General features: G+C 46.6%; 1 protein-coding gene across 4 annotated transcripts in view; it reads right to left on the bottom strand.

Moving 5' to 3' along the window:
• Window positions 1–2,148: 2,148 nt before the first annotated feature.
• Chd6 (chromodomain helicase DNA binding protein 6) overlaps window positions 2,149–17,719 on the bottom strand; it is a 147,986-nt gene continuing 132,415 nt past the window's right edge. For 3 of the 4 annotated variants that reach the window (XM_069989769.1, XM_069989767.1, XM_069989768.1), the window contains exons 32-37: window positions 16,557–16,705; window positions 15,743–15,949; window positions 14,167–14,619; window positions 12,847–13,038; window positions 11,802–11,921; window positions 2,149–5,340 (exon numbers count right to left, since the gene is read on the bottom strand). In XM_069989769.1, the coding sequence (XP_069845870.1) occupies window positions 4,444–5,340; window positions 11,802–11,921; window positions 12,847–13,038; window positions 14,167–14,619; window positions 15,743–15,949; window positions 16,557–16,705 (2,018 nt within the window). In that variant the 3' untranslated portion in view covers window positions 2,149–4,443. The remainder of the gene's footprint in view (window positions 5,341–11,801; window positions 11,922–12,846; window positions 13,039–14,166; window positions 14,620–15,742; window positions 15,950–16,556; window positions 16,706–17,719) is intronic. The other variant, XM_069989770.1, reaches the window with a different exon arrangement.

The raw sequence follows: 17,719 nt of genomic DNA on the forward strand, positions 1-17,719 counted from the left end.
TCGAGAGGAATAACAAGAATGACTCACAAGAGAACAGGCATAGTGATAAGCACTTGACACTCATCTTTCGATCAACCCCATGCATCACCTTTAGGTACATACTGTCAGCATCCCATTTTACAGGTGAGGAAACAAATTCGGAGAAGGGGTGCTGCTTCCTGTCCCTGCACGGAAGTCATATCCTGCCAAGTCTCCACCCCCTCTCTTCCCCTTATTCTAGTCCCTCCCCTTGTCCTCTAGGGCTTGGACTTAAGACTGAGGCAGAGCTTAGACATCAGGGGCTGTTTGGTCAGTGTGAGTTTCCACTTCCATCTGACTTCTAGAAAGAGCCTTTCTAGAAAGAGCCAGTACTTAACTCCCCACCTTTCCGATTCCCATAGTCCACAGATACCTTGCAAAGATGGCAGCCACCAGGCAGTATGTCCTGCCCCTGAGCTCCTGAGCCGGGTGTGAAGCCATGTACAACCAATGTAGAAACAAAATCCTAGTCACTGGGTTGGATGAATCCTATTTCTGACCAAAGAGAGAAATCCTGTGGTTTCCACACCAGGCAAAGAAACAAAGAATTCTTGCAAGAAACACTGTTAAGGAATTTGGTGTAATGAATCAAGCGTAAACCTTTCCAGAGGGTGTGTCACTTGTGTTCCATTTTCCCTAGTGCCAGTTTTTCCAAGTGCAATTTATTCGCTTAGTTCAGTCTCTAAGGTAGAGAGGTCCTGGACTGGTAACAGAAGCCAGGGCTGGAGGATTGGCTAGTAGGACCATGGAGTCTAATCTCACCTCTGCTCTCTGACCAAGACAGTTTGGCAGCCTCTGCTGGCTTTCCCACTAGGCCAAAGGCAGTTACTATGGCAAACACACACAACACCAAGTACACTGAACTGGTAGAATAAAACTATGAATCTTCCCTGATTCTGTATATGCCATTATTCTATCCAGCAGGTCTTGATTAGAGGTCTGTAATATTTACTTATTTAAAAAAAATGTAGCAGAGGAGCCAGGTGCCAGTGAGTTGCACCTGTGATCCTAGCTACTAAGGAGGCTGAGATCTGAGGATCATGGTTTAAAGCCAGCCCAGTCAATAAAGTCTATATGACTCATCTCCACTAAAGTAAAAACAATCAGAATCGAGAAGTAGAGTTGTGGCTCAAGTAGTACAGTGCCAGTCTTCAGCAAAAAGCTCAGGAACAGTGCCTAGGCCTTGAGTTCAGGCTCCAGGACCAACACACACACACACACACACGCACACGCACACGCACACACACACACACACAGCACCTTTAGGCCTTCCTCTAATAATGCTCCATCCTTTCTTCAGGTCACTGTCAATCAACCTATGGCTGGCCCACAGGCTAAGGCTGGGTCAGCATGTTTGTTTTGAGGGGGGCAGTGCTGGGATTTAAACTCAGGGTCTCTCACTCTCCCACTTGAGCCTCATCCCAGCTCCATTTTGTTTATTTTGGTAGAGTTGGTCCTCACATGGCGGTCTTCCTACCTCTGCTTTCCCAATAGCCAGGACCACCAACAGGTGTGGGCTACCATTCTGGTCGCCTGCTCAGACCTGAACTAGGTTTCAGCCTTTCCCTTCTCTCCCATGCCTTGTGCCTCATGGATGACGTCTCGCAAAGCCCTCTCTGGCTGAGGAGCTGTGCTTCCCAGGGTGAAAGACTAGTAAGTTCTTTAAAAAGCCCTGACAAGTCCAGCCATCAAGGTATTCCTGTCTTGTGGACCTGTTCTAACCTGCAGAAAGACCAGTGTGAGGTCGGGCTTCCGGTATGGGGTTTCAGGAAGTGATCAGGTGGGTGAGTGTGGGAGCCGCTGCCAACCCTCGTCCAGGAAACATTCTGTTTAACCTGTGCTGGGGCAGGCTGAGGGGCAGGCGAGGTCAGCCCTCACCGCTGAACGGCACTTAGCGAGCCCTCAGCACGCCTCACCCTCGTGCACACATGCATTCACCAAATACCCAGGCAACAGAGACATCAAGTGGCAGTGAATCCCTCAAATACAGATCTGACTTTTAAACTTTTTTTTTTTTTTTTAAATCCAGGATCAAGACCACAGACAATTTATTATGTAAGACATGAGTGGAGAATGGTCAAGGAGAGTTTATGGCTGTGAGTGGTATGGAATTAGATGAAGAGGCTCAAGTTTGCTGAAGAGACTTTAAATTTGGCTTTTGCTCTTGGGAATGTCAAGATAATCATAAAGCAGCACTTATGCCTTACAGAGCAAATAATCCACAGAGCTGTCAGTTTCATTTTGCAGACAGGGTCACAATAGCAGTCAGACAGAAGCCTCAACACCCGAGAGTTAACATACAGGTTGGCAGATATAACAAGGAGAGTGCATGCTGGTGGGTTCTTCACTTAGCTTGGCAGAGAACCCGGGACCTCCTAGGGGTGTAAGTGGGACCTGGGAAAGCAGCTTTTCCATACAGAACAACAACAACAACACAAGGACAACAAAGGAGACCAGCCTCTGCTGGCTGTCTATAATACTCATGTGCAGTAAGGCTTTCAAGATACAGGAATTTTTATAGCATTTGTATTTTAAGGATTTAGGGCAAATACATTTTTTTTCTACTCGATAAAAAGAAAATTAGTACTTAAAAGGTTCAAAAATATATTGATTGAGTGATTTTTTTTACATAAATAAATTATATTGATTTTTTTTTTTTAAGGATTTAACAGCTGAAAAACCCTTTCTGCTTCCACTGGAGGCAAAACTGAACAACACAATGTTAGTTAAATAGAAAGCAGCATTTCTAAGAAATCTGTTGTCAGCCTTACAGACCATCTACACTACAGAGATACCATTCAATAGGATTTATTCAATTCCTGGATTCTTTCTTCTTTATAGGATCAATTATGGAATTTCTATCTTATATATTCGATTCATAAAACTGGGATTCCAAGTTTTGAAAATACATTTAGATTCATATTTTCATGATTGAACAGACTTCTTTGAGATGCTCATTTTAACATTTACATAATTTATAATCCCAAATGTATAAAAGACAATGACGAAAGCATCATAAATAAATAATGCAAACTGAAATACTTATGTCAAACATTTGGACCTTCTGATAAATTAGCAAAACGGTAACAGAAACAGTAAAAAAAAAAAAAAAAAGAAAAAAAGAAAAAAAGAAAAATACAGCAAATCGTGACAACACAAAGTGAAACACCTGCCATATTTCCAGGCCCTGCAGGCCCTGTGCCCCCAGAGTGCCGAGCTGTAAACTCGTTTCAAGTCTCCAGTGAGAACTGCCCACCGGGTGCACCTGCCCAGAGTGAAAGGTGGAAGGAAGCGGGAAGCAGGTGTGGTTGGACAGGTTCTTCCCCGTTCAGCTCCTCAACACAGAGAACTAAGCAAGGAGAAAGAATACTGCAGACTTCCAACAGAGTCTCAGCTAAGTATAGTGTGGCATTCAGGCCAACCATTAGATCTAAGTAGAGCCGAGAAACAATGGAGAGGAAAAAGACTTTTCACAGTTGTAGTGTAAAGGGTGACGCATACCTTACGTAACTGACCGCAGAACCTAGTGCCCAGGGAATACCTTCTGTCAGGCTCTGGCAAGCACAGCTTTGGGGAGGCAGGTCAATGGCTAGGACGTTCTTGGGAGAATGAGGCCAGAGCAGCGCTGGTCCTGGGTTGGGGAGCTGGCGTGCGCTCTCTGGAGTAGGAACCCTCACTCACCCCTGCTGGCAGGAACTCAAGCTGTGTGAAGCTTTCTCTGACTTAAAGTCATCTTTTCGCTGGGAGAGGGATGATCCAGATACACAAACTAATGCCTAGTCAGCCAGTATTTCTGCAGGTGTCTAAAAACAATGAAGGGGGGAGTTACTAACAGTAAGGTTCCTGTTTTCATAAAGAAATCAATATATGTGTTTCAACCGTTGGTTTATATACTTCTGACTATGCTACTCAGTAATTATAAAATAGGGCCCTATTTTAATTCTGATAAAAAAAATGCACCAGCACTTCCTTTCTCTGTGCTTTTTGGTTGTCTCATTACATTCTTCCTATTTGACCGAGCTCGCAGAAAGAGAGCCCCGCTTTGTCTCTGTCCTTCATCCTTTCCACGGTAGATCCCTAGACAGCTTTCTTTTGCCATTTTCCTCCTCAGGTGAAGTGGGAAGCTTGGAAGGGAAGGGGGAGGGCGTGTCACAAGTATGGCATCGACTACGACTGCTGGAATGAACCACTGGGGAACAGAAGGAGAGTTCTGTGCCTCCTAGACTAGGCACACGACACTTAGCTCATGAAGTGGAAAGACCCTGCAACTATGAACATCTGTTACCATAGTTCTCAGACAGGAAATTAGGTAGGCCATATTACTCATGGAAACACAGGTTCTTGTGAACGTGAAGTGAGGGAAGTAACAAACCTTAATGGGATAAGAAACTTACAAGTCACAAGAATTTCTTAAATGAAAAAGTTCTAGTTGGTGGTGGTGCCGGAGTCTTTGAGCACCCCTTCCCCAGCCTGTGCCACGTGTTCTCTCTCTGGGGGCAAAGGGACACTGGCCTCGGTGCAGTTCTGGTCGCTGCCTGGCTCCCGCTCGCACCCGGGAGCGGGCTCTGGGTTGGGGTTGGGGCTGTCTCCCTTTGTCTTCTTCTTCTTCCTCTTCTGGCTCTCCAGACCTATGATTTCCGAGTGTCTGGCCTGCTGCATGGCTGGCAGAGCCATGCCCATGCCGGGGGAGAGAAACATGGATGGGTAGATGAGTCCAGGAGACACTCCTGGAATGAGAAATGGGTTAAAAGCCACAGGACTACTAGTAGTTATTGCAGGTTCGGACTGATCAGAAAACGGGCTAGGACCAGGCTTGTCTTCGGCTAGTGAGTCTGTTTTCACGTCGTGGCTGCTTGGCCTGTCCTCCGCTGTCTTCTCAGTGCCCGCCGTGCCACTTTTGGCTGTGCTTGAGAGAGATGCTGGCGCGGTGGAGGTGCAGGTGGTGGCCATGGGTGTGTTGAGAAGTCCCCCAACGCCAAACATCTGGGGCACAGCGGCCACACCCGGGAGCATCATGGGCAGCATGCTCAGGGTGCTCTTGACCTCTTCACCCGTGGGCATGGTGGCGAAGCCAGCTGGGAAGCCCACCAGTCCGGTGAGGGGGATGCCTGGCATGTTTCTCACGTTCTGCAACCCTACCAGATCCATGCCCGCAATTAGCCCATTCATGAACAGCGGCCCCATTCCGGAGGGAGAGTCTGCCACGATGGTGGGCGCTTTCAGGAGATCAGTCCGTGGCCGTCTGCCTCTCCTGCGTGAGCCTGCGTCTCGAAGAACAGGCTCGGCCAAGGTGTGGTTGAACTTGTTTTCTGGGAGAAATCCCTGGAAAAGGACAAAGATACAGGATGCTACGTTACTAGGCAGAAGGCAGAAGGTTGGGGGCGGGGGTGACTGGGGCTCTGCACTGGCCTCCCTTGTCCCCAGCTCCACAGACGGCTCCAGGTGGGAGAAATATCTTGTCCTCAGGCCCAGAGGGTTTCTCCTCAGAGGCTGAGAGCATCTGGCGGCACAGAAATGACCAGGGTGGCCGTCGCCGCAAGCAGGGCTTCCAACACACTCACTGGCAAGGGCAGTGCCTCCTGCGAGAGGATGGCAGAAGGCGGGGAGGCCAGCACTGAGCTGCCTCTCACACTCCAGGACTCAGAGGGGCTGTGACCTCTGCAACAGACAGCAGCACGAGCCTTCCTGTCGACACAGCAGAGTTTGTATGCACTGAAGCAGCAAATCAGAATATGAAGCACAGGGTTTTGGCGCTAGACAAACCTGTGTTTAAGTCCTGACTATTCAATGCCAAGGACAGATCAGCTACAGTTTGAAAAGGACAGCGATACGTCGGGCGCTGGTAGCTCACGCCTGTCATCCTAGCTACTCAGGAGGCTGAGATCTAAGGATCATGGTTCAAAGCCAGCCCGGGCAGGAAAAATCCGTGAGACTCTTATCTCCAATAACCCACTCAAAAAAACTGGAAGTGGTGCTGTGGCTCAAGCACTAGTGTTAGCCTTGAGCTGAAGAGCTCTGGGACGGCACCCAGGCCCAGAGTTCAGTGATATGTACTTGAAGTCATTGGGGGTAAAGTGTTCAGCAATCCCCCAGCTCCCATAGGCCACAACTATGTGCATGGGAAGGCTGCATGCTGGGTGCAGAAATGAAGGGACGTGAATACTTCTGGGTGAATGCCACCGTAGTGAGTGGTATTTTGGCTTCCCTTAAAAGGAAATCATCTATTTCGCTTCACTTTGTTTTCTTTTGGGGGGAGGGGAGTATTGTGGTTTGAACTTAGGCTGCTACTTGCTAAGCAGGTGTTTTACTATCTGAGCCACTCTGCCAGCCCCTTTTGTGTTGGCTATTTCTGAGATAGGGTTTCACTTCATGCCTGGATTGGCCAGGATTGTGACTCTTCTTTTTCCCTGCTGGCTAGGATGACAGGTGGGCACCATCACACCCAGCCACTGGTTGAGATGGAGTCTCGTGAACGTTCTTCTTTTGGTCCAGGCTGGCCTGATCTCTACCTTTCAAAAGCAACTAGGATTACACACCAGAGCCACTGTGTATAACTCTCCAGGCTCCCCCCCTTCCCCCCCCCCCCCCCGGGCCTTTTTTTTGTGCTGTTACTGGGGCTGGCCACAGCCTCCTGACTTTTGAGAATCAGAGGTGGGTGGGACTGGCTATATTCCTTAGTGGAACAGACTCTTGGGGAGAAAGAAAGGAGGTACACATCTTACCTAGAGACACAGAAAAAGTCAGACAGAGACATTGTATTACTAGGACCTGGAGCCGTAGAGAATATGGAGAGAAAAGTCGGCAAGGCTAAGGAGGTCTGAGCGCTGAGACTGGGGACTGGGAACTTTGACTCACAGCTCTGGCATTTCCTACTGCTTTCTCCTTGAACTATGAAAGAAGGGACAGTCGTGGTTCAGTTGGTGACACTGGTTCCAGGCTCTCTGGGAGTTGTGAGGATGCATGTAGTGGGCTCCAAGAAGAGAAGCACTTCCCAGTGGGAAGCATTCAGCACCTCCAAGGATGGTGGGGGTCTGGTGGTGATAGGAAGAGCAGCAGGAGAAACACTAGCTGCCACTAACCAAGTGTTCATGTCAGGTACCAATCCAAGGGCTCCACTGTATTGTCTCAACCAATTATTACATCTACTCCAAAGTCAGCACTATCACCGCAGCCACTCACAGAAAACTTTTAATTCACAGGAGACTGAAATTATGAGCATCTGATTTGTGTGTGTGTAGGGCTTGAACTTGGGATCTTGTATTACTCTTACTCTGCTTTTTCACTCAAGTCTGGCACTCTACCAACATGGACCACACCTCTACTTCTGGCTTTTTTGTTCCTTAATTAGAGATAATAGTCTCTTGTATCTGTCTGCCCAGGCTGGCTTTGAGCTGCAATCCGCAGATCTCAGACCCTGAGTAGCTAGGATTAAAGGTGTAAGCCATTGGCACCTGGTACATCTGAATGTTTTGAACCCCCAGACAGTCATTTTTCAAGTCCCAAACTTGTCTTACAATTTCTCAAAAAATACTCAATAAAAAAACAGTTCATAGCCAGGCACTGGTGGCTCATGCCTGTAATCCTAGCTACTCAGGAGGCTGAGATCTGAGGATCATGGTCCAGAGCCAGCTAGGGCAGGAAAGTCCATGAGACTCTTATCTCCAATAAACCACCAGAAAAACAGAAGTGGTGCTGGGGGCGCAAGTGGTAGAGCCCTAGCCTTGAGCTGAAGAGCTGAGGGACAGCGCCCAGGCCCAGAGTTCAAGGCGCATGGCCAACTCTTCCCCCCAACACAAACAACCCTTCCCCTCACACAAAAACAAACCAATTCATTATGGGCAGGAAGCTTTATGAAACATCTCAAAAAGACCTGGCTTAGTATTACAGAGCTGGAGAAATCTATGCAAAAGTTACATTTGTTTTTCTTTTCTTTCAAAACTGAGGGTTAAGATAGTAGAGATACTATCTGGGGTCTAGGTGGGGGGGGGGAAAGGAGAGAGGGAGAAAGAAAGAGAGAGAGAGAGGAGGAAGAGAGAGAGAGGAGGAAGAGAGAGAGAGAGAGAGAGAGAGAGAGAGAGAGAGAGAGAGAGAGAGAGAGAGAGAGAGAGAGAGAGAGAGAGAGAGAGAGAGAGAGAGCGAGCAGGGCCTACTTAGGCCTTTTGCGTACCATACCATACCATACCATGATACTTATTCCTAATATGATCATCCATTGGCAATGTACTAGGCTGGTTTATCCTTGAGCGTGTTGGGCAAGTGCTCATTCTAGTTCTTGTTTGGAAAGAGAGACAGTAAGACTCAATAGATGGGGGAATGCTAAAGGAATGGTTATTCCGTCTGTCTTAAGTTCATCAATGCTGGTCCTTGTTCTGGGCCAGCCACTCTGTCTACATTGTGGTCTTGGACTGCTGCTGGCCCCATGACATTTCCTGGTTAGCACAAATCCTTCCAACACTTCTCTAACAAAGACTTCTTCCTTGCAGCCCACCCACAGCCAAGGGGCAGGCAAACGTGGAGAGACTTTTTCTGAAGGGTACCTTCCACCTCAGACATCTTTATGTGAGGAAGAAAACAAGCCCAGCACACGATGAGTAATGCCTCCACCGTATTTTCTAACAATCTGCTGTAAATTAGATCTTTAATATAATTTGAACTAAGTTCCTTCTTAGGACAGCTAGAATTAGACAACTCGTTTAAGATTGGCTGAGGCCCCACAGGACTCTTGCCTCTCTGACAACTAAATGCATAGAGTGTTCTTCGCATCAGGATGTTAAAAAAACACAACTAACAAAAACCCTTTCTCTGCCCTTGCTGAGAACCTTGGGTACATAGAGAATTCTGGGGCTGCTCAGAAATGAGAGTTTGCTATGAAGGCATGGCTGGTCTCCTTTCCCTATCATGTCTGGAGAGCAGCAGCAGAAAGGCCCAGGGTAGGTTGGCTGGTAAAGTGGCTCAAGTGATAGCGTATGCCTAGCAAGCACGAGGGCCTTGTGTTCAACCCCCTCCCCCGCCACCTACAGAACAAGAGGAGGGCTGGCAGAGGAAGCCTGCACTCACCACTTCCTGTGAAGGAGAGTCACTCCAGCCACCCAGCTGCTGCCCAGCCCAGGCAGGTGCCCCTCCCAGCAGCTCAGCGACCACACACAGCGGCCAAATTGGGATTTGGCAGCTCTCTCTCCTGGTAATTATACCCTGGGAGCAAACCTGCTTGTGATTCCAGGGGAGGCCTGGGGAGAGGGCAGAGAGAGCAAGAAAAAGGAGAGTCCTTGTGTTCAAGGCAAAGCTGCTTTCCAGATGATTGCATGGGCATTCTAACCCAAGAACGTCCTCACGAATACAGAACAACATTTATCCTAACTCTAAAACTCTTGGGTGGGAGTAGAAGGGTGCCACTGATCAAAGCTGGCCTACCCTTCCAGAGTAGTGGAGCAGTGGAGAGGTCTACCAACCAAATATGGCTTCTCACTTAGAAATCCTAAAAGTGAAGCAAAACAAACCACACTGGAACAAAAGCAAGCTCGTAAGGACACTGTTGGAATGAGTGGCAAAATGTGAATATGGAAACCAGATCTCATGAATATTCCTATGTGGTAATGGTGACAATTATGTAGGAAAGTGTTCTTAGAAGATGCATGCTAAAGGTTTTAGGCGTGAGTGACATGTCATATTTGCAACTTACTGTCAGGTAAATCAATAAAAAAATGATACATATAAAACAAATACATACTATGTAATTCACAAATATAAGCTATATTAAATATGAGCACGTGACATGTGGTTCATGAGCAACCACTATGTCCTGGGCAGTATTAAGCTGAGCCCCACTGCCTTTCATGTCGTCTGGCTTATGCCAGGTCTGGTGGGCCTCAGCCAAACCACAGAACACAAAGCAGAAGTTGATGTAAGCTCAAAGGAAGGAAGGCATTCTGTGTGGCATTCTAATCGCGTGTATTTTCTTCCAGACTCAACATCTGTATCCTCCCTAAATTCATATGTTCCAATCCTACCCTGTAAGGTGTGAGGAGTTAAGGTCTTTCGGGATGATGAGCGCAAGGGGCCAAGCACTTAGGATGCATTAGTGCCGTCACGGATGGACTACTGCTCTTGGGGATGGATTAGTGCTCTCCTAAGAGACCCCTGAGTGCTTGCTTGTTCCTCTCCCGTGGAAGGATACAACAGGAAGATGGCTGTCTGTGAGCAGCAGGGCCTTTTTCACGAGATACCAAGTCTGCAGGTACCTTCATCTTGAACTTCTAAGCCTTCAGAATTATGAGAAACCAATTTCTATAAATTTTATAAGCGTTTTCTAAGACTGATGTGGGAAAGGAGGGGGCTTGAGTCCCAGAAGACCTGTGGGAGCCAAACTGAGTGCGTGGCTCTGTTGAAAAGGTGAGCAGCCCTGGGGATCAGGCGGACAGCACTGCCTCGAGGCAGGGAACGCGTTTCTTCAACACAGGAGGGGGGTTCACGGGAGAGGAGGCTGGCTTGCAAGAGCAGCTCAGAAATGTTTTTTATGGTAGGGAGTGAACATCTGCAGAAGGGTGATGGATGTTGACTTCTCTCATTAGGAAAATGGCTAGTTATGAAAAGGCAAGTGAGGAAATTATATTATCATTTTAACATGTCTGTAAACAAAGAGCTCAGGAACTATATAGGGCACAAATTGAAGGTCTTTATCTGACCTGATCGCTTCACTAAGATACTCTGTATACAGAAGGTGGCAATAGACAGAATAAAAATGGAAGCTGGATCAGTCTGTATAGTACAAGCATATCTTAAGAAAAGGGTGGTAACGATGTTTTCTGAGAATAAAGCAAGAATTGGGAAGGAATGGTCTAGGCCTCCCTCCAGGTGGCTGGTGCAGTAAGCAAGAATAGTTGTCTGGAGCTGCTGGGTGAGAGACAAAGCCTTGGGAACATTAAATAACAACTCCTTTCTGAGCAAGGAGGAAGTGACCAGGGTGGGTGGTCTTCTGAAGGTCAAGTAAGAAATCACACACAGCCAATCCCACCAGGAAGGGGATTCATTCTCAACAGCTGGCAGGGCACTGGAGAGCTTGGGTTCATGAACAGCCAGCCTGGGAAGAGCAAATGTCCCCACGGAGATTTCAGAAGCTCCTATCTGGGCAGAATACATTCCGGGGAGGTTAAAAGTTCACTGATGTGCAACCTGCCCATGCTTTCGATGGAAATGCTACTGCTGCCCCCTAGAGGTTATGACTTTCCCATTCCAAATTTGTAAGTATCTGTAAACTTTAATTCAGATTTGTTACACTGTGCAAACATTCTGCAGAGATCTTTGAAATCTCTTCCAGTTTTGTGACTTTACAACAGGAAAAACGGCAGCGCCAGGAATCAGCTGCTTTTTATTGTCAGTGAAGCACTAGGGAGAAATATCTGAAATAGCAGTCATCAAAAAAAAATTAGCTAAGAAATGAAAATATTACATGACATTTGTTCAACACTAGAAACAGACTGCTGTCAAGAGCTAAGGCTCCTCCCCCAACCACCTCCAGTAACTTACAAGTAAGCAAACCAAAACCAAAACCAAAACCAAAACACCAAGCCACAAACAGTTGAGGAGATACAGGTGAAAAACCTGTGGCCACAAGAGTCACACTGCTCAGCAATGCCCAGGAACTGCTACTACTGTTTATCAACTGCCAAAATGCCACCAGCTACCCACTTTGCAGTGTTTCCCAGCAGGGCCTTCCTCTCAAGTATGCAAGGGGGTAGTTTAACAACATGCCTCCCTTGCTCCCAGACCCATGGCCCTCCTCCTACCCTTAGTCCTGGCTCCTTGGGGACAGCAGGAACCCTCTCTTCTCCGCTCAGAGAGCTGACATCTAATTTTCCAGGTTCTTTACAGCGTGGTCTCCTCTGCTTTGGTTTATCTGAAAAACTCTAGGAGGCAATGGAGACCAATATTACAAAACATTCTGCCACAGTCTTTGGATGAGGGAGATGCTTTCCAACTGTTTTTGTTCTTTCCTCATTGGTATCACTTTGCATGGGACTTCATCACCAGCCCTAGGCTTGCTCCTTGAAGCACCCGGATTACAGCAAGCTGGGCCTACGCTTTCCAACTGGAGCCCCTGACCTCCGGCTTCCCAGGAGCTTTCTCCTTGGGTGCTCTCTCCACTGCGATCTGTCTTGTCGGCTGTCTTGGGAAAGTGTGTACCTGAGAATCTGTTCTTTTCTTTCCTGTGCATTGTGCTTACGCATCTTATTTACCAAATGGGCCCAGGGCAAAGAAGGTGGAGGGCAGATAAGCAGGGAAGGAAAGAAAAAAATAAAGATGAAATATCAGTGCTCAGGAGTCCACCTAAAGATTCTCTAACTGAAAGGACTCAAGATCAAAAGCAGCAGATGCGGTGGTAAAGTCCCAAGGCTACGGTTGTAAACTAAGAATACAACTTCTCCTACCCCCTCACCAAAAGAGCAGTAACGTATTAATCTGGAAATTTTTCATCAAGTGGTACAGTTCATGTAGCCTGAGGATTCCTGTAAGCTTATGATATCATATGGTCATTTTTGGAGGATCTGAGAGGTTAAACTTAGGTAAGTCCGGCCTGTCCTCTTAATATTTTACATATCTATTTCTTAGGACAGTATTTTCATGTGAGCTGTAATTTCTGTTCCTGGTGGACTTAACCAAAATTTAAACTTTAAAAAACAAAAACGAAACTTAAAATGATGTTCTCAATCAACACAAATTTGTCCCAAACAGCCTTAATCTCTAGTTTCCCTCAGCATTCACTGATTAAAAAACAGCGCTAAGTCAGCAGCCAGTTAGCTGAAGCATCAGGCAGCACCAGCCAGCACTTACTGCTCCAAATCCAGGAACGTCCAAAGAGTAGTCAGCCTGCTGCCGCAGCCAGTCAAGCAAGCTCTTGCTGGGAATGGCTTTCTCAGCCTGGCTGCTGGCTGTTCCTGGAGGCTCAGGGGCTGAGGTAGCGGGTCCCGGCCCTTCAGGGTGTGTGGTGCTCAGGGTGGCCTGTCCTGGGTCTTCATGGACTTCCTGGGTGAAGGAATGACAAGTATGCATAGCTCAATTCTAACAGAATGAAAACGAGTTCCTAAAGCACATAAAATATTCTTTAACTTTTCCACTGACTGCTATCCTATTATCACGGGCTGGAATGCTTGAATGGAAACCCATACATTTCTGACCCACCACTGCATGCTAGGTGCACTTCTACCTGAATGCCCTTCTCTCTGTCTACTTGGCAAACTTTAACTCCATTGTAACTGTTCCAATTCCAGGCACGCCTGTGTCCTGTTGCCAACTGTCCCACTCTAGCTTCTGTACCCCAGCACCTGTTCACAGCTCTCTCAGGGCTCAGATAACGCCACACTGAGGTCTGCTCACCTGATTCTGTCTATAGGTTTTTCATTTAGAAAAGACTGATTTTCACATGGTGGTTGTCATTAGGATCAAAAGAACAATCATGAAAAGCTGAACACAGTGCCTGACACTGGGAGATGATTAAAAAATATTGGTTATTATTATTATTCTTTAACACATGAATTGTGACCTTTTTTGCAGGGGGGGGCTTAAAATCTGATAAATGGGAACTCAAAATCTAGTGTTAAGGACTAAGCAAAGTCTAAAGTGGACTGGATTTCTCTTGGCTGAGCAGTTTCTGACCTCCATTGTTTACAATGGTCTCCTTTGAATTTAGATGGTACTGTCTTCGTGTGATTTCCATGAATCCTCACAGAGGAGCAGAACAGGGCTTAGCAGGGCCCACCTAGCATGTCAGGCAGGAGAGCAAGAACCAACATTCAGCTAGTCCTGCCTCTTGGATCTCTGCCTGGTTAGCCTTGCTTTGCTCCCAGTGGCTCTTCTGGAATTCTGGAAGGTTTGGGCTGCTACTATTTGAAATGACAAGACCTGATTCCATTTGAAATAAGAAGACACCCTGGCTCATTTCTTCAGAATGCATGCAGATCAAGGGCCACTCATCGGTTAATATATATTTATTACTAGAAAGGTGGAAGGCACCTTATAACAAAAGAAAACACACAGGGCCACTGAAATCAGGAAAAAAGGGCCCTACACCAAAACACTAGGTACCTGAGGAGGAATGTTTGTTTCTTTGTGTAGAGAGGTTAATATTTTCATCCAGTGGCCTCCTACACTCACCAAGATTCCTGCCTGGAGTGTTTGCTCCTTCAGAAAGATGAGGTCCATCCCTCCTTCAGCAGGTTTCCGCCTCCCTCTCCGCCTCCTTGTGGCTGCATCATCTCTCCTTAGGCTCCCATTGACAATCTGTCCAGTCACTGGATGGATCAGGCCAGCTTGTAGAATCCCAGACAAGTCCATGCCGAGGGTTCCTTGAAGTGAACTGATAGCTCCAATCTTGGGGGTGCTGGCACTCACTGGGAAAGGGGATGTGGCTCCCGGGGACCCCTCTGATGAGCAGGAGAGGTCTATGGCTGATTCCCCATGCCAGCCATTGAGGACGATGGGAGGGTGCCCGTGGGTGACAGAGAACTGTTCTAGGCTCCGAGCCTTGGAATCCCTTTCCACCTCAAACTCATAGGGTCGTCTGTGCTTCTGTTCATCTTTTGTGAATACCGGAGCTACAAAGCTCTCCTGTGAACACACAAAGGAAGTAGGCCTAGGATGGAGACTGAGCGCCCCTTTGCCCCACTTTCCCATTTCTGTGGAGGTCTGAACTGCTAGGCATGCACTCTACTGATGAGCCATGACTTCAGCCCTTTTTTTGCACTGGTTATATTGAGACAGGGTCTTGCCTGCTTATTTTACACTTCCTGTTGTAGCTGGAACGTCATGTACATACCATCATACCCAGTTTCTTCTCTGAGATGGAGTCTTGAACTTTTTGCTCATGCTATCCTGAAACCACGATCCTGAGGATCTTGGTCTCCTAAGTAGCTAGGATGCAAGTGCACATGTCATTGCACCTAGCTATAGGTTCAGAGGGGATATGACGTGTATGCCTGGGCTGGGCTTGAATCTCAATCCTCCAGATCTCAGCCTCCCGTTTATTAGGATTACAGGCATGCCCACTGACTCCTGAATAACAGGTTTCCAGGTGCTAGTATAGGACTACATTTGCAATTGCATGATTATGATGCAGGGATTCTCAATATCAATAGCACATCAAATCATTTGGGGAGTTAAAAAAAAAAACCTCCAATACTCAGGCTATACCCAGGACTAGTTCAGAATCTGCAGGTTTCCAAAGGCCCCTGCTAATCTAATATGCAGCTGAGTGAGAACCAGTGTGCTAACAATTTATCTCAAACTCACTCTGACAGAAATGCTCACTCCTGCTGGTACACTGTATTCTGTCACCGTCTACAGACATCTGTCTCCTCATGCTTCCTTTCTCTTCTACATTTACTAGTCAGAAAGTTATCCTTGCCAAGTTTGTTCCTTCTTTTGTCTCCACTCTGCTTACTGCACAGTCTAGAACCTTTTCTATGTATCAGTTCCTTATTTGGTTCCCCAGTTTTGGCTCTCTTCTAATGTCACCCCCGACAACAACCTGAAGACTCTAGTTGAGCTCAAACCTTGTTTTCATCATGCATGTCTCTGCTCCAAAATTTTTACTAGTTCTCCATAGCCTGAGAGATTGGGTAAGAAATCCCTCAACTAACACTCAAAAACAGAAATATACACTATCCACTCAGTACCTATTTGCTGAAATGAACTGAGAAGTTAGATGTGGTCCAGCCATCCTATGTCTCACCTGCTGGAGTTGGGCTGCCAATACTGCCCCGTTGCTGAAGCTGTGCTCTGCCGTTTCTGGCTCTGAGAAGCTGTTTCCAGAACCAGCATGGCTGGCTAAGATGGGGGTGGGAGGTGTGCCTGAAGGCTCATACTGCTGGCTGGGGGGCCACTTCCCCTTCAACACCACGTGGCAGATATTATCTAGGCGGTTAATTATCACCCGGTCCTAGGAAAAGGGTAAGAGCCAGAATAAGCACCGAGACACCCAAATTCACAAGGTATCTTCAGATCAAGGGTCAAGTCACATCACCTGAAGGAGCTGATCAGAGAAGAGCACATTCTTGAAATAAATTTCATAGTTTGGACAATGAAGATTAAATTCAGAGCCATAAGTATGGGATTTTTTTCTATGGTTTAATTAGTCTACTGCATTTATCTCCAGTATCTAAATGTTACATAACTGGTACACGTGAGCACACAACACTGGTACTGGGGTTTCAACTCAGGGCTTGGGGGCTGTCCCTGAGCTTTTTATGTTCAAGGTGAGCACTCTGCCACTTAAGCCACAGCTCCACTTCTAGTTTTCTGTTTGCTAACTGGAGATTCTCATGAACTTTTCTGCCCAGACCGACTTCAAATCTCGATCCTCAGATCTCAGCTTCCTGAGCAGCTAGGGAAACAGATGTGGTACACTAACGCCCAGCTGCATAAACGACACCTTGTAAGGACACCAAACAATTCTTTGAGTCTATTTTGAAGAAATACTGTAAGAGGGTTGAAATGAATCAAAGCTGAGAATACTTTGGTGGAAGACACAAGCTCTGTGTATTTACTTTTGGCCACTCTGAGAAGGAATAGAGTGTTTTCTCCTGGAGTAGCTGGGCGATGGTGGGGGCCCGAGCTTCCTGTGTGTCATCCCCAAGGTCTGCAATGCCGGAGGCTGAACTCTTGCTCTCCTCTTCTGAGTACTTCCCTGGATAGTCTGGGAAGAGAATTAAAAAAACGAACTGGACATTGGTGAGACATTGATTTGAAGTCTACCTTTTCTGTTCTTTTTTCTTCTTGGCTCATTTTGGGCTATCTTATTTCAAGTTGAATATTAATTACCATAGCTTCTATTTCTAGGGGAACCAAATTAGTCAAATCATAAAGGCAAACCCTGCTTTAGGGCTATCAATGCAGGTTATCTACTGAGAGCATGCACCTACACAAAGACCACAAAAAAGAGGGAAAGGGAAGTTCCTTAGAGAAGAGAGGAGAGGAGGGGGAGGGGAAGGGAAAGAAAGAGAGGGGAGGAGATTCTACATTCTTCATTAGTAGAGCTGACAAGGGAAACTCAACATTGTAATACTTGAAATCTCAAGGACAGTCCATACATATAAAATGTAAGATCTCTTATCATTGTATCTATTCCTATAAAGAATTTCAGGATCACCTGGATTGTTTTCCTTTACAGTTTTGAAATTCCTTCTAACTCGAACCCTTATCTAAGATTTTCCTGTTCAAAAGGATCACATTCACTTTTTGAGCTGCTTGTAAGGGGTCTAACACCAATGCCCTGAAAGTACATGGTTTCAATGACAATTACTACTCTTTCCCTCAGCGAAGGCCAACTTTACTGGTGTTTTGGGAGTTCCTATAAAAACACCTGTATTGTGCACCTATATAAACTGCAGGTCTCTGTTAGCTGCAACCATTCTGTTTTTTTGTTTTGTTTTGTTTTTGCCAGTCTTGGGGCTTGAACTCAGGACCTGGTCACTGTCCCTGAGCTTCTTTTGTTCAAGGTTAGCACTCTACCATTTGAGCCACAGCGCCAACTCTTGCTTTTGTTGTTTATGTGGTTTTGAGGAATTGAACCCAGGGCTTCATGCATGCTAGCCAAGCACTCTACCACTAAGCTACATTCCCAGCACCCCCATCCTCAGTTTCTACAATGACCACAGTCAGGAAACTCTATTTAGTTTCAGACTGACTTGTGACGTCTGGTTTTGAAGGA

The sequence above is a fragment of the Dipodomys merriami genome, unplaced genomic scaffold, assembly GCF_024711535.1.
Source record: "Dipodomys merriami isolate MVZ:Mamm:240054 unplaced genomic scaffold, mDipMer1.0.p SCAF_39, whole genome shotgun sequence".
In the NCBI taxonomy this organism is placed as follows: domain Eukaryota; kingdom Metazoa; phylum Chordata; class Mammalia; order Rodentia; family Heteromyidae; genus Dipodomys; species Dipodomys merriami.